Source organism: Oryzias latipes, chromosome 23, assembly GCF_053564925.1.
Source record: "Oryzias latipes strain Hd-rR chromosome 23, Olatipes_Hd-rR_3.1".
In the NCBI taxonomy this organism is placed as follows: Eukaryota; Metazoa; Chordata; class Actinopteri; order Beloniformes; family Adrianichthyidae; genus Oryzias; species Oryzias latipes.
In genome coordinates, this window is record NC_136259.1 from 7990607 (window position 1) to 8004723 (window position 14117).

General features: G+C 40.1%; 1 protein-coding gene across 4 annotated transcripts; it reads left to right on the top strand.

Annotated features, from left to right (window-relative positions):
• The first annotated feature begins 1746 nt into the window (after positions 1-1746).
• On the top strand, positions 1747-13749 carry LOC101161687 (sodium- and chloride-dependent GABA transporter 2). Of its 4 annotated transcripts, none has more exons than XM_023952505.2 (15): positions 1747-1886; positions 1982-2167; positions 2770-2904; positions 2985-3125; positions 3200-3287; positions 3365-3497; positions 3903-4037; positions 5857-5960; positions 6043-6167; positions 6260-6372; positions 6479-6616; positions 8110-8212; positions 8308-8408; positions 8547-8717; positions 11794-13749. In XM_023952505.2, exons 1-15 carry the CDS (start codon positions 1880-1882, stop codon positions 11941-11943), a joined length of 1830 nt encoding a protein of 609 aa, XP_023808273.1. In that variant the 5' UTR covers positions 1747-1879; the 3' UTR covers positions 11944-13749. The 4 variants fall into 4 exon arrangements, with proteins under 4 accessions (XP_023808273.1, XP_023808274.1, XP_023808275.1 ...); XM_023952506.2 differs by having other exon boundaries at positions 1754-1886; positions 1997-2167; XM_023952507.2 differs by having other exon boundaries at positions 1762-1886; positions 2000-2167.
• Positions 13750-14117: the final 368 nt, after the last annotated feature.

Sequence of the window (14117 nt, forward strand, 5' to 3'; positions counted from 1 at the left end):
TATTTATCTTTAAAATGACCTACAGATTTATGAAAATTCCATTGACTCATTATAAAACCCAACATGATGGGAAGAAAAGAAATATAAACTTCATACATGCAAGCTGAAAATGAACACACTTCACCCTAAAATCCCCAGTTAGCTGTTTAAAGAAAAATGTGGAAACCATGATCGTCTCTCTGTATAGACTTCTGTGTTCTAGATCTGCAGGTTTTTTACAAAAAAAACAAGTAACTACAACGTAATCCAGAAGTCACTGTAACATTGGGATATGAATACTGTAAAGTAAGGGATTACTTCAAAGTGACAATAATTAGTATCTGTAATGTATTGCAGTGTGGAAGTAACTTACTGTTCATGAATCATCCATCAGACTCTGGAATGACCCTGTGACCCTGTAAAGTTAATCTTTGCATGTTGTCACGCATGTGGTGGATTCTTACTATGTTGGCCTTCATGTTAAACTCCATGTTGTCTTTTTTGCAATTGTTTTTTTTTTCTTTTTTTCCCACTAATCTCCCTTCAGCTGAAAACATTTAAGCTTGTTCTATTATTTGGAGTTCTGCTTCAGACATTTGGGATTCGCATGGATGAATTCTGTAGACCATGGCTGGGCCCGGTTGGGGGAGTTTTGACTCAGTCGGGTTGAATCCGGACTGAACTCAATGGAGCAGCTTCGGCCTCCGTCTGAGCAGCTGGCCTTTGTCTCTGAAAGGAGGAGACCTTCTCTCAAAAAGTGACATCAACAGATGAAAGCACAGAAAATGACCCTCAGAGGTTGCCGTCTGTTGCACCTGAGTTAATTTAATTCACAGATAGAGATATTTTTTTTCATCATTATTTTCTTTTCGTTTTCTGTCTTTTTATTGGATTTTTTTTCTCTGCATTTTTGTGTTTTTTAGTATTTTTTGTCCTTTACACTTCTTCCTGTATTTTCCGTTTTTTGGTGATTTTTCTTTTTTTTTTTTTTGCTGCATCTTATGTCTCTTTTTTGTTTCTCTCTATTTTTATTTTCTCTATTGTCTGTTGTTTTTCTGACTTAGATTTTTTTTGTGTTTCTGTATTTTTTCTCTTTTTTGTTTTTCTGCTTGTTTTGTTCTCTGAATGTTTTTTTGCAGTTTTTGTTTTTTTTCTTGCTTTTTCTGTTTATTCTTTCTCTTTTTTTTTGCTCTGCATTTTCCATCTTCACGTTTTTCTGGGTTTTCTGTCTTTTTATTGGATTTTTTTTCTCTGCATTTTTGTGTTTTTTAGTATTTTTAGCCCTTTACACGTATTCATGCATTTTCTGTCTTTTGCTGCATCTTATGTTTTTTTTTGTTTTTCTCTATTTTTATTTTCTCTATTGTCTGTTGTTTTTCTGACTTTTAGATTTTTTGTGTTTCTGTATTTTTTCCCTTTTTTGTTTTTCTGCTTGTTTTGTTCTCTGAATGCTTTCTTGCAATTTTTGTCTTTGTCTTGTTTTTTCTGTTTTTCTGGATTTTCTGTTTTTTGTCCTTCTGCATTTTCTTTCTCTCTTTTTTTTTTTTTTGCTCTGCATTTTCCATCTTCATGTTTTTCTGCGTTTTCTCTCTTTTTCATGTTTTTCTGCCATTTCTGTCTTCAGCAGCTGAATTTGGATTTGAGCAGCCAACGGGTCAGAGATTCCTCCTCTTGGACTCTTACGTTTCACCTTCTTTTAACCGTAGAGACGTGTGGCCGGTGATGTACTTTGCTCAGATGGGGGCAAGTGAAGGGACAGAGAGAGGAGGATGGCCCTGGTTTTGCATTACAAGGCCCCGCCCCTTTCTGGAATGGCGTTATATAGCAAAAGGTTGAGTGTTTATGGATGAGCGTGCGCAAATATTGCTTCAGCCTCGAGACAGACAGACGTTAGGCTGCAATGAAAGGTAAGCGGCTTCTGGACCAACGGATCAAATAACAAGATCTCAGTAAAACTGGGGGGAAGGGGCATGACTTTGTGACTTTCTGCTGTAATTCATAGAAGATTCTGCCAAAGCAGGCCTTCCCAATGGGGCCAGCCGGGATGTGCTGCCGGCCTCCGAGCAGAAGATGGAGGAGCGGGGTCAGTGGAGCAACAAGCTGGAGTTCATCCTGTCGGTGGCGGGCTCCATCATCGGCCTGGGGAACATGTGGCGCTTCCCCTACCTCTGCTACAAGAACGGAGGAGGCGAGTGGAAGAACTTCTACACAACTATAAAAAAAAGCCAGAAAGTTGGATCAAAACTCAAAAAGTCCCGTCGTTTGGTCCTTGGAGTGACCTGATCCGGCTCACAGAATTAACAATTCCTTTTTAGAGACTTCTCCTCCAATGTAAGGACTCCAACTGAGGACCCCCCCCCTCCCTTCTGGTTTTGTTTTTGGACATGCTTGTGTAGCTGCTAAATTGGATGTCCGTGTCTTTCTTCAGAGGGGGGTCAGACAGAGGTCAGAGGTCAGGGTAGAACAGGGTCAGACAGCTGTTGTTGCTCTTTTCTCACAGCAGCTGTTCCCGCAAATCCGAGTACTCAAAACATCTCCCCACCCCCCCACCCCCAAAAGGGCCAAAGCCGAAAAAAGGAAACATTGGGGTTCAAAAACATATTTTGGGTGTTTTGTTGTTGTTGCAAACAGTAGATTTTTAGAGGCCGAACTCCCAATTTGGTCAGATTTTGTGCATTCAAGCTTCTCTGAACGTTACAAATAAAATTGATGAATTAAAGCGGCAAAAACTGTGCAACTGTTGTGTGTTTGCATCTCTAAAAGACGACATTTTCCTTGTTTTGGACTCAGGTGCCTTCCTCATTCCGTACCTGATTTTCCTCTTCACCTGCGGCGTTCCCGTCTTCTTCCTGGAGACGGCGCTCGGCCAGTACACCAGCGAGGGCGGCATCACCTGCTGGAGGAAGATCAGCCCCTTGTTTGAAGGCAAGACCTAGTCATGTATGTCGAGGGATAGAATGATCCAGGTGTGGAGCTCAGGAACTCCTCTGAACTCTCCACTGCAGGTCTTGGTTATGGAACCCAGGTGATTGTGACTCTGCTCAACTTCTACTACATCATCGTTCTGGCCTGGGGGATCTTCTACCTTTCCTTCTCGTTTTCCTGGGACCTCCCTTGGTCTTCCTGCAACAACACATGGAACACAGGTGAAAATTTGGGGGATTTTTAAAGATCTTGCGCAAAGAAATTCCACATCGTTCCTGTATTTTTCTTTTCTCAGAAAACTGCGTGGAACTCCAACGGAGAAACACGTCAATCAATCAAACGGTGAACCCAAACTCCACCTCACCAGTTATTGAATTCTGGGAGTATGTTGTTTTGCTCTTCATCATTTGGTGTTCCAACTGCAAAGTTCCCATCATGCACTCCTTTGCTTGGTTTCCAGGAGAAGGGCGCTGAGGATTTCCCCCGGAATCGACCAGATGGGCTCCCTGAATTGGGACCTGGCGCTGTGTCTTCTCGTGGCCTGGGTCATGTGCTACTTCTGCATCTGGAAGGGAGTGAAATCCACAGGAAAGGTGGCTGAACTCCGAAGAGCACATCCAACACCTTTTTTTTCTGTCTAAAAGAATAATTTTAGATCTGTGTGGAGTTTGCATGTTCTCCCCGTGCATGCGTGGGTTTTCTCCGGCTTCCTCCCACTGTCCAAAAACATGCCTCAGATATTAATTGGTTAATCTAAATTGTCCCTAGTTGTGAGTGTGAGAGTTAAATTTGTGTGTGGCCCTGCGACAGACTGGCAAACAGTCCAGGGTGTTCCATGCCTTCGCCCACAAGTGGCTGGGATAGTCTCCGGCAGCCCCGTGACCCCGAAAGGGACAAAATGGAAGAAGATGAATGATGAATGAATAATTTTAAATGAGAACTCTTCAGTTAGCCTGTCTCAGGTTTGGACATGTTCTCCATGTTTTATCTCCATCTAGGTGGTCTACTTCACCGCAACCTTCCCCTATCTGATGCTGATTGTGCTGCTGATCCGAGGCCTCACCCTGCCTGGTGCTGAGATTGGAATCCAGTTCTATTTGTACCCCGACCTGGGCCGACTGGCTGACCCGCAGGTACCATGTACGCTGAAAGCAGGAAGCTCAGCTGGGAATTTTATAGCAATGAAGAAAATTGGTACCAAAAAAAAAATAAAGAAATAATTTCCACCTGTGTTACTCCAGCAGACTGCACTGGTGGGGGTCCTCATCTCTGGTGCCTCAATCTATTTTGCATCAGATGCAACCGCTTCAGGGATCAGATTGGGCTAAATGCTGTGGCTGAACATTTACATTTTTCATTTCAATCTTGGCAGCTCACGAATGGCCCCTCAAACTGGGCAGAAACAATCTAGCAACATTCAAAGCCGCATTGATTTTCCTGCCACACAAGTCTGCTGGGTATTTTTAGATTGACCAGACATGCAACACTTTGCCATCATCATTTGAGCAATGATTAGTATTTTTTTCTTAGTATTTCTGTGGGTTTTTAGGTTTTGCAGAGGCCCGTATGATGATCCATCCACCCTTGTGCCTACCAACAGAACTAAACATAAAGCTAATATCTGACATACAGTTTCTTTCAATTGGTCAAAGCTGTTCTTGAGTCTGGTACATTAATCCAAATTACTGCATGTGACAACTACATGCAAAAAAAACACCTTTTTCAAAACTGCAGCTTTTCTGTTGATTTTTCTCCATAGCAACCATGTTATGCTTTGGTTGCTGGGGGGTGATAAACAAGTATATGTTATTTGTAGAAGAATTGGCCAAAGGAAATTTTTGAATTTCCTTGGCAACAGGTTTTTTTTAAGCCACACCATTCCTTATATGTTAATATATCATATATCATATGTCATATTGTTTTGTTCCACTCGAGTCAACATTTCGTGCAATACATTTTCACAATAATCTGGCAAAAACTTTGTGAGCAACAGGGGAGTGCCACTTTTGCAAGCTTGCCACGCTAACGCCATTCAAAATCTGAATTCTTTGTTGAGGATTGTGGAACTCCTCATTACAATATTCTTTTTCCCCGACTAGCTTCCTGATGATGTTTGAGGAATCAGGAGGCGATAGATGAAAATCACATGGAGAAATTTCAATTTGTAGGAGACAATAAAGGTACAATTTTTGGAAAAATCAAGATGGCGGCCTCGTTGCAAGGTCAAAGTTCAACCTAGCTTTGGTTGCAGTTTTAAGCTGGTGTAAGTGTGCATGAATGTTCGTGTAGATCGCTTTAACAGAAGTTTTCCTTTTGCCATATTGAGCAAAAATGAAAATCGCTACGTTTCCCATTTTGCCACAAAATGGCCACCAAGTCCTAAGTCCTGTAGACATCCCATAATAGTATTAACACTTCCTTTTGATATCCCTGACACATCTTTTGGTTTCGTTTGTGGATTTATACATATAATTCTAAATATATTTTTGAGCCCCATAAGAGATTTTGGCTCCATTCATTTTTTTGATGGTTTTGCCCGCTCCTATGTTTTTTTTCCCCAATAGGAAAGGTGTGTGCGTGTGTCTGTGTGTGTGTTTATGTGTGTGTGTGTGTGTGGGGGGGGGGTTGTTAACTATGGCATTTCAAAAATTCCGTTTCACCAGGTAGTAGGTGTGTGGACATTTTCATGACTTTATAAGTATGCAGGGGCAACATTTTCATTCTAACGGTCAGTTTGAGGAATTGCAAAAACAGTACAGGACTGACTGCTGAGGCTCAAATTATTTTAGTTGCACAACTCCGACACTGAAAAAAGGTGGAAACTGTTGTACTTTTTGAGCTTTCAAACTACTATGACGCAAAAATCCTGGATGACAAAAAACAACTTTTAGCGAGTTTGGATGTTTCTTCCTCTCAGAAAGTTCCCTGAAAACCTATCTCTTCATGTATCAGGTGTGGATGGACGCCGGCACCCAGATCTTCTTCTCCTATGCCATCTGTTTGGGCTCCCTGACCGCTCTAGGCAGCTATAACAAATACAACAATAACTGCTACAGGTATGAACAACACGAGTCCCAGAATCCCTTTTTTATTGCTGGAAAAAATAGGCTTTTGGGGAAAATGTTTTGTGCGTTGCAGAGATTGCCTGGCTCTGTGCCTACTGAACAGCGGCACCAGCTTTGTCGCCGGCTTTGCCATCTTCTCCATCCTGGGCTTCATGTCTTATGAGCAGAACGTTCACATCTCAGAGGTAGCAGAGTCTGGTGAGGCTCAGTTTTAGGGTCCAAGCTTCTGTTCAACTATTTGGTTTTTTTTTGTAGCTTTGAGATAAACATTTTTTCTCATTGACTCACAGGTCCCGGCCTGGCCTTCATTGCTTACCCCCGAGCTGTATCCATGATGCCCTTCTCCCCTTTGTGGGCCGCCCTCTTCTTCATCATGATTGTCTTTCTGGGACTAGACAGTCAGGTGAATTTGAATATTTCTTTCTCCTCCCTCTTAGTGCATTTAGCAGTTTTTTACTTGTTAAAAGCGTGATTGTCTTTGTTTTTTTTTTTTTGTTCTTCCTGTCCAGTTTGTATGCGTGGAGAGCCTGGTGACAGCAGTTGTAGACATGTACCCCACTGTGTTCCGCCGGAAGAACCGCAGAGAGCTTTTCCTGTTAGCCGTGGTTCTCTTCTCCTTCCTCATGGGTCTCATCATGCTGATGGAGGTAGAGCTCACAAGGACACACCAGCATATATCTGATCTGCTACTACCAGAACAGCTCAAACGTACCCAATCACACTTTAAAGTCCCACTCCGATCCTCTTTAGATTTTTCTTTAAAGCAGTGATCTTTTAACTATACAACTTTGAGCTTAATTTTCTTCATATATGTCCTCCATCATCAAAAAAAGCCACAATAACATGTTAAAAACATGATTTTCATTGGAGATGGTCTTTGATGTTAACTGTCTTTAACTAACTCATTATTTCATAAAGAAACATAATCTCCTCTGCACTTTAGAAGAAGCAATGAAAATGTCCCCAAATATGTTTGTTTTTGTTTATCTCTGATCTAAAGTAATGTAAAGTTATCGCTTATGTTATGCATAAGCGATAACTTTACATTACATGTGCTTTACATGTGCTTTTTGCAGCCTTACAGTTTTTCAGCAGACTCCTGGCCGAGTAAAACACTGCCTAATTTAGTCAGGAGTTTTGTGGTAATCCAGTCGTCAAATCTGTCTTTCATAAAATAACAAATAAACAAAATCCCAGTTGTGTTCATGTCCAAAAGAAAATATTAAACTGCATCCACTGCTGACAGCTGTACATATCCTTTGAGTAAGAATAGCTATTCTTTGTTGTCATCACAACCAACAGATTTTGGAGCAATTTTCTAAATTTTACACGTTTTTTTTTTTTTGCTGCTTCAAGTTGGAAGGTGGAAATACTTACGAATTTCAATGAGTTTTTGCTGCAAAACTAGCCTTACTCTGTGCTGTGCTTTCCTTTCTGTGGCCTGCTTGTCTTCTCATAGTCCTTGTTCTCCACACATTAGGGTGTCCTTCAAAAGAAATGTGAACTACAGTCCTCAGGATGGATTTGAAAGCTTTAAACAGGTTTATTGCAAATAAGTAAAACTACCGAAAAATGTGTAAATAAACCCCAAACCGATGTCAGGTATTTCAAGTTTTGTGACTTGCTTTTGTCATCCTCTTCTCAAAGATGCATTGATTTTGTTCCTCTGAACACATTTCATCACCATTTCCTTCACATGCAGACTTGACTTTAAAACCAGAATCCACAAACTAAACAAAACATACAGCTTTTTCAGTTTCAAGCCAAGTTTCCACTTTGGTTTCGATTTTTTATTTAAAAATTGAGCTTTATGTATCATTCTATGTTTCTTTAAATTGGTTCCGGGGGGTCGGAAGGATTCTTTGTGTTTTATAATTTTGTTTTTAATTGTTTTAAGCCTGTAAAGGACTTTGCGTTACTGTTGTATGAAAGTACTTTATAAATAAAGTTCGATGTGTGTTGTGCAGTTACAATTCATGTCAAACCATCTTTTTATCCTGTTTTTGTTGACTTCTGTTTTGATAAATGTCTGTAAGTTTGTAACGTTACATAACGTGGTATAAACTCAGTTTAAATGTTGGGATTTTCTGTAAAACGTAGCAATGAAACGCCGTGTCTGAATGTTTTCTTTCTCCTTCAGGGGGGCATGTATGTCTTCCAGCTGTTTGATTACTATGCAGCCAGCGGCATGTGTCTCCTCTTCATGTCCATCTTTGAGACGGTCTGCATTGCCTGGGTTTATGGTGAGAAAAACGACAGAAGAATTAGGATTTTCTCCCTGAATTCAATCGGCACGTCCCGTCCAAAAGCTTGATCCCTGTCTTACGTCTGTCCACAGGAGCAGATCGCTTTTATGACAACATTGAGGACATGATCGGCTACCGTCCAGGACCTTACATCAAATATTGTTGGTTGTTCTTCACTCCTGCAACCTGCATTGTGAGCCACTTTAAATCTATCATTCACACTTTGACAATCGGCGCCAGATTTTCCTCTTCATCGGGCTAAAGTGTTCTTTGCGGCATATCAAATAACTATATTTTTTATTTTTTTCTGATTCATCATTTGTCTCTGAAGGGAACCTTTGCCTTCTCCCTCATTAAATACACTCCGCTGAAGTACAACAATGTCTATGTGTACCCGTGGTGGGGCTACATCATTGGATGGCTGCTCGCCCTCTCCTCCATGATTTGCATCCCATTGTGGATGGTGTACAAGATCAGCACCACCCAGGGAACTCTGAAGGAGGTATGCTTCAAATCTGGACATGTATAATCTAGTCTGATATTTAGAGATGTACATTTCAGTGGAGACCAGGGCTGCCCACCCTTTAGGCTTTGAGATCCATCATCCTGCCTGTTTTTCAGTCCCCCTCCCTTTTTTTGTTGTTGTTGCCTGGATCAGGTCTGTTCAGTCCAAGGGTATCAAACCTTTAACACTTAAAGAGACATTTTGGTCACTGTCTTACTGATCACATGGGGGCCAGGAAGTCTCACTTCACCCTTCACAAAAACACAACAACACTGATTTGTATTAATATTAATCCAACTTTTATGATAAATATAAACAAACTATTGATGTTCTTCAGCAAAAATAAAACATGAAAATAAAGAGAAGAATAGCCTGTTTTTTGACAGAGGTTCACAATTTCCTTTCAAAATAAAAGACACCGTGTGCCACATATACCAATCTGAAATGTAGTAGGTAGCAATTAAAAAACTAAAAAACAACTCAGTTCATTCTACCATTTGTGGTGTATCTCAGTCAGAAATTTGTAAATCAAACCAACAAAAACTAAATTGGAGATAGCTATTGTATTTTTTAACCATAAGGCCTGCTTAAAAACCTTTAATTTATGCCCTAATACTGGCTGTGCTTGTTGACCTCCAGTTGATTTTCTGTGGTTCACAGAGCTTCAAATACATACAGTTATTCAACTTTTTGTGAATGAGTTTAATAGGGGTAAAAGAGCTACAATGGAGGAGGAGAAGAGCTACAATGAAGGAGTAAAAGAGCTACAATGACGGAGTAAAAGAGCTACAATGAAGGAGTAAAAGAGCTACAATGAAGGAGTAGAAGAGTTAAAGTTCTTTTAATGGTTTATAAATGTTTTTATGGTCTTGGGCCTTCTTATTTGAATGATATTCTTTTAAAATATGAGCCCTCGCGGACCCTGAGGTCCTCCGGTGCTGGCCTCTTAGTTTTTCCCAAGGTGAGGACCAAAACTTATGGTGAGGCTTCGTTCTGCCATTATGGTCCTCGCCTGTGGAACGGCCTTCCGGAGAGCCTCAGGGCCGCAGAGACTGTAGAGGTTTTTAAGAAGAGGCTCAAGACCCACCTTTTTAATTTAGCTTTTAGTTGATTTTAACTGCTAATTTATTCTATAAGTTTTATTATAGGCTATATTCTATACTATATTTAATTTCATTTTATGCATCTTATTCTCAGTTTTTTATTTATTTATTTTTATTATTTATTTATTTATTTTATTTTATTTTTTTAATAAATCTTATAATTTTAGTATCTTATCATGATTTTAGCCCCAGTGTTTCTTGTGGGAGTCTTTTCTGCCAGGGTTGCCGGCTTGCCCGGTGGCTGTTGCTGCAGTTCTTGCCCTTGCTGGGGCGGCTGGGGTTTAATTTTGCAGCCTCACGGCTGTGAAGTGGACCCCGGTGTTGTCCCGGTCTGGGTTGGCGCTGTGGCGATGCCCCCGTGGCCGGGCTGGCTCCTGGTATGAAGAGATTCCCAAATGCCGTTTCCTCACAGCAAAGCCAAGCCTTGTTTGTTTGTTTGTTTGCTTGTTTGCTTGCTTGCTTTTTTATTTATTTATTCATTTATTCATTTATTTATTTATTTATTTTAACTTGCATTGGTAGTCAACATTCATTGTCGTGGGTCATGTGCTTTAATGGAGGGGAGTGGGAAGGGTGTAGGGTGGGTTGGGTTTTTACTGTAATGTTGTGTGTTTTTTGTTTTTAATGTTAAAGCGCTTCGAGCTGCACGAAATGCATGATAAGCGCTATTTTATAAATAAAGTTTGATTGATTGATTGAAGAGCTACAATGAAGGAGTAAAAGAGCTACAATGAAGGGGTAGAAGAGCTACAATGGAGGAGTAGAAGAGCTACAATGACGGAGTAGAAGAGTTACAATGACGGAGTAGAAGAGTTACAATGACGGAGTAGAAGAGCTACAATGAAGGAGTAGAAGAGTTACAATGACGGAGTAGAAGAGTTACAATGACGGAGTAGAAGAGCCACAATGGAGGAGTAGAAGAGCTACAATGGAGGAGTAGAAGAGTTACAATGACGGAGTAGAAGAGCCACAATGGAGGAGTAGAAGAGCTACAATGGAGGAGTAGAAGAGTTACAATGACGGAGTAGAAGAGCCACAATGGAGGAGTAGAAGAGCTACAATGAAGGAGTAGAAGCGCCACAATGGAGGAGTAGAAGAGCTACAATGACGGAGTAGAAGAGCTACAATGGAGGAATAGAAGAGCTACAATGAAGGAGTAGAAGCGCCACAATGAAGGAGTAGAAGAGCCACAATGAAGGCATAAAATGATCACAAGTGGCACCGGAGCATTAGGTTGCAGACCCCTGGTCCAGTCAAAAAGAATCTGGAACTTCCTGAAACAGTTAAATTGACTAAATGAAGGGAAGGAAGCATTGAAAAATAAGCAGAGTCAAGCCAGGCTCACACTATCCATGGCAATGCACGTTCAAACAACCACTTTCAATCAAAAGTCTGTGTACATGCATGTACACATGCATTTCAGGTTTCCGCATTCAAAACTCTCGTCTTCATGCGTCGCTATGCATTTTTTACGACGTTGAAAGTCAGACCAGGTTTAACTTTGACCAATCAGGATTTCAGATTTGGTATTAACATATGGATGGCGTCCCTTTTAATTCACGGAAGTACCAACTGTTTGAAAATTAATAAATGTGGTTTGTGTCTGGCTGGAATTCTATGTCACCACGTCTTTCATATATTGGAATAGACCTTTAAGGTAAAAGCCTGGAGCAAGATTCACAAGAAATGCTTTGACATTTCAAACCAAGCCTCTTCCAACTGTAGGTGGCAGACATGCACAGTAGAAACAGTAGAAAAAGAAGAAGCCCCTCCCTGCTTGTCCAGTGTGAACACCATGGGGTAAACGCGTGTTCAAGAATGTGCGTTTAGCGCGTTCAAGAACACACGTCTTGTGTCCAGTGTAAACTTAGCTTTAGATTTCAGGGAAAACAAGATCAGTCAGTTTAGTGGTTCCATCTGCATACTGATTCCAACCAACGGTGTTCTTCATGTTTTTTTTATTCTTACAGCGTGTGCAGTTACTTATCAAACCATCTGGAGAATTACCCAAAACCAAAAGGGAGCAGGAGAGACTGCTGGTCATTTTTGCTCCGGATGGAGACGCCACCAAGGCTTCAAACAGCTATATCCCTGTCTTAGAGACAGACTCCAGCGTGTGAAGACGGTGAAAAGACCTCCAAGTGTTGCAGCCTTTTGTTACCAAGAAAATATAAGCACTTTGGTGTCTTGTTATTTTTATTCACAATCTGTATAGAGGACTTGGGAGATTTAGCGCCTATATATCAGAGAAATATTTTTTACCACGTGACAACAAAAGAAGGAGTGTTAGAAAAGGTCCAATCCCCCATCAAAAGTTGTTTTTAAGAGTAAGAAGGTTTTTTTGAAGTACAAGTGAGAACACAAAGTATGATATCTGTATGAAGTCAGACAACTTTTAGAGAAAGAACTGATTTTTTAAAAGAAATTAGCAAAAGAGACAAAACCATAAAGAAGTTTTTTGGAAAATGTTCGGAAACTGTTCTTTTTTTCCTCTTTTTGTTTGACGAAAAGGGCTGGACAGTGATGTAGTGGCTAGCGTTCTCGCCTTACAGCCGTTGGCTGTGGTTTGATTCCCAGCTGGGTCCTTCATGTGTGGAGCTCATGCATGTGTCCAGGCAGTCCTGGCGACCTGTTCAGAGTGTACCCTGTCTTTAACCAACAGTGGATGGGATAAGCTCCAGCAACCCTATGACCCCCCCCACACACTTTTGCTATCTTATGGGGTCTAAATGACCCCACCCTTACATTGATGTGTTATCCCTACCATGACAAAGGAGGAGAAAGGTGAAGAGGATTTCATGTAGTAAAGATCACAAATCATTGAAGAAAAAGTGTTCAGCGCACTGTCTAGTGGGTCCAGATGACCCCACTCCCAATGTTAAAGTGCCTTGGATAGCACAAGGGTTTAAGAAAAGAAAAAAAAAGCAATCAAAGCATATGCATTTTTCCCCTCATTTTGAATTTACAACCAACCTAAACAGGAGAAAATGGCATCTACTGTAAGGGTTGTGTATGTTTTTTCAGTGTTTTCTCCTTTTTTAGTTTTTTTCTGAACAATTCGCAGTGGAACGTCAATTAAGGGGGTTTAGTAAATGGTCACAACAGGCGCAGATACCTCTGCAGCCCAGCGGTCTAAACACATCAACGTCCTTTATCCCTTCCTTTGTCTGAACATACATATGAACAGGGAGGACAAACCCCTCCCCAACTAATCATGACGAGTCCTTTTCTCTTTAGAAGAATTTCCATTGCTTTGTGATAAAACCAATTTTATGTTTGACTTTGTGGTCTTTTCATGTACACCAAATGTGACATTCAAATTTCATCTGACATTGTGAATCAAATTTCCGTTTTATAAAATATGCACATTCTTTCTAAAACTTGATTTGTAATATAACAGTTCGAAAGTAGGTGACTGATTGTTTCTGGGTGTTCTTTACAAAGAGTACAGTTGAGGTTAATTGTCTTATTATATCGTAACATGTAGTGATAATTGGGATAGAATCTATGTAGAAGTTTGGAGGAGACATCTCTTATCTTGTTATGGATTCAAAATTTCTGATGCAGAGTCTAAATATTTTTCCAGGACAAGTCAGGCACACGTTTTTCTCTAATAGACAGCAGAGGGAACAGAAATTACATTTTGTTGAAAAAGGGCACATATGACATTGGGATTCTTTCAGGCAAAGTTGAAACAGGATTTTTCAACAATATATATATTTTCATCAAGTACAGTATTTTTGCAGAGTTCGCAGATTTCATTTGTAGCATCAAAAACATTGGCATCCTCTTTTAGAGGAACAGCAAAAGATAAACTTCAAATTCTTCATTTCTGAGTAATTGTCAATTGTGGTTAAAAAGCCGACCCACCAACAGGATATTATTATTAAACCAATTCTTGTAAAATAAAGATTTGTTCTTATGAAGTATGTATCTGTTATTCTGAATACAAAAGTTATGAGGGGAAAATGTGTGTTCATAAAAGAAGAATCTGTCTGAGAAAAGCAGTTTAACTGGGATTTTGTCAATATTATAATAACAAAATGTAGGCCTCCTTTCTGATAGGCGTTCATTAGTACAAATTATTTTTAAATAATGAATACGGTTTTTCCAGATGAAATTTAACAACATTTGGTCAATAGATTTAAGAGTTTGATTGTAAAAGTGCAGAGACGGGTACTGGTAAGTCGAGAAGTCAAGTCTCTTTAAAGCCATTGAAACGTTTTTTGGTTTTATTAATTAAGGAAGCACATTTTAATGAGCATCTTTCCAAACTACTTTTGGAAATCACAAT

Coding starts and splice junctions, on each gene's coding strand:
- LOC101161687 (XM_023952505.2), top strand. Junction 3,288..3,364: donor CCAGTTATTGAATTCTGGGA/GTATGTTGTTTT, acceptor CTTGGTTTCCAG/GAGAAGGGCGCTGAGGATTT. Junction 8,718..11,793: donor CCCAGGGAACTCTGAAGGAG/GTATGCTTCAAA, acceptor TTATTCTTACAG/CGTGTGCAGTTACTTATCAA.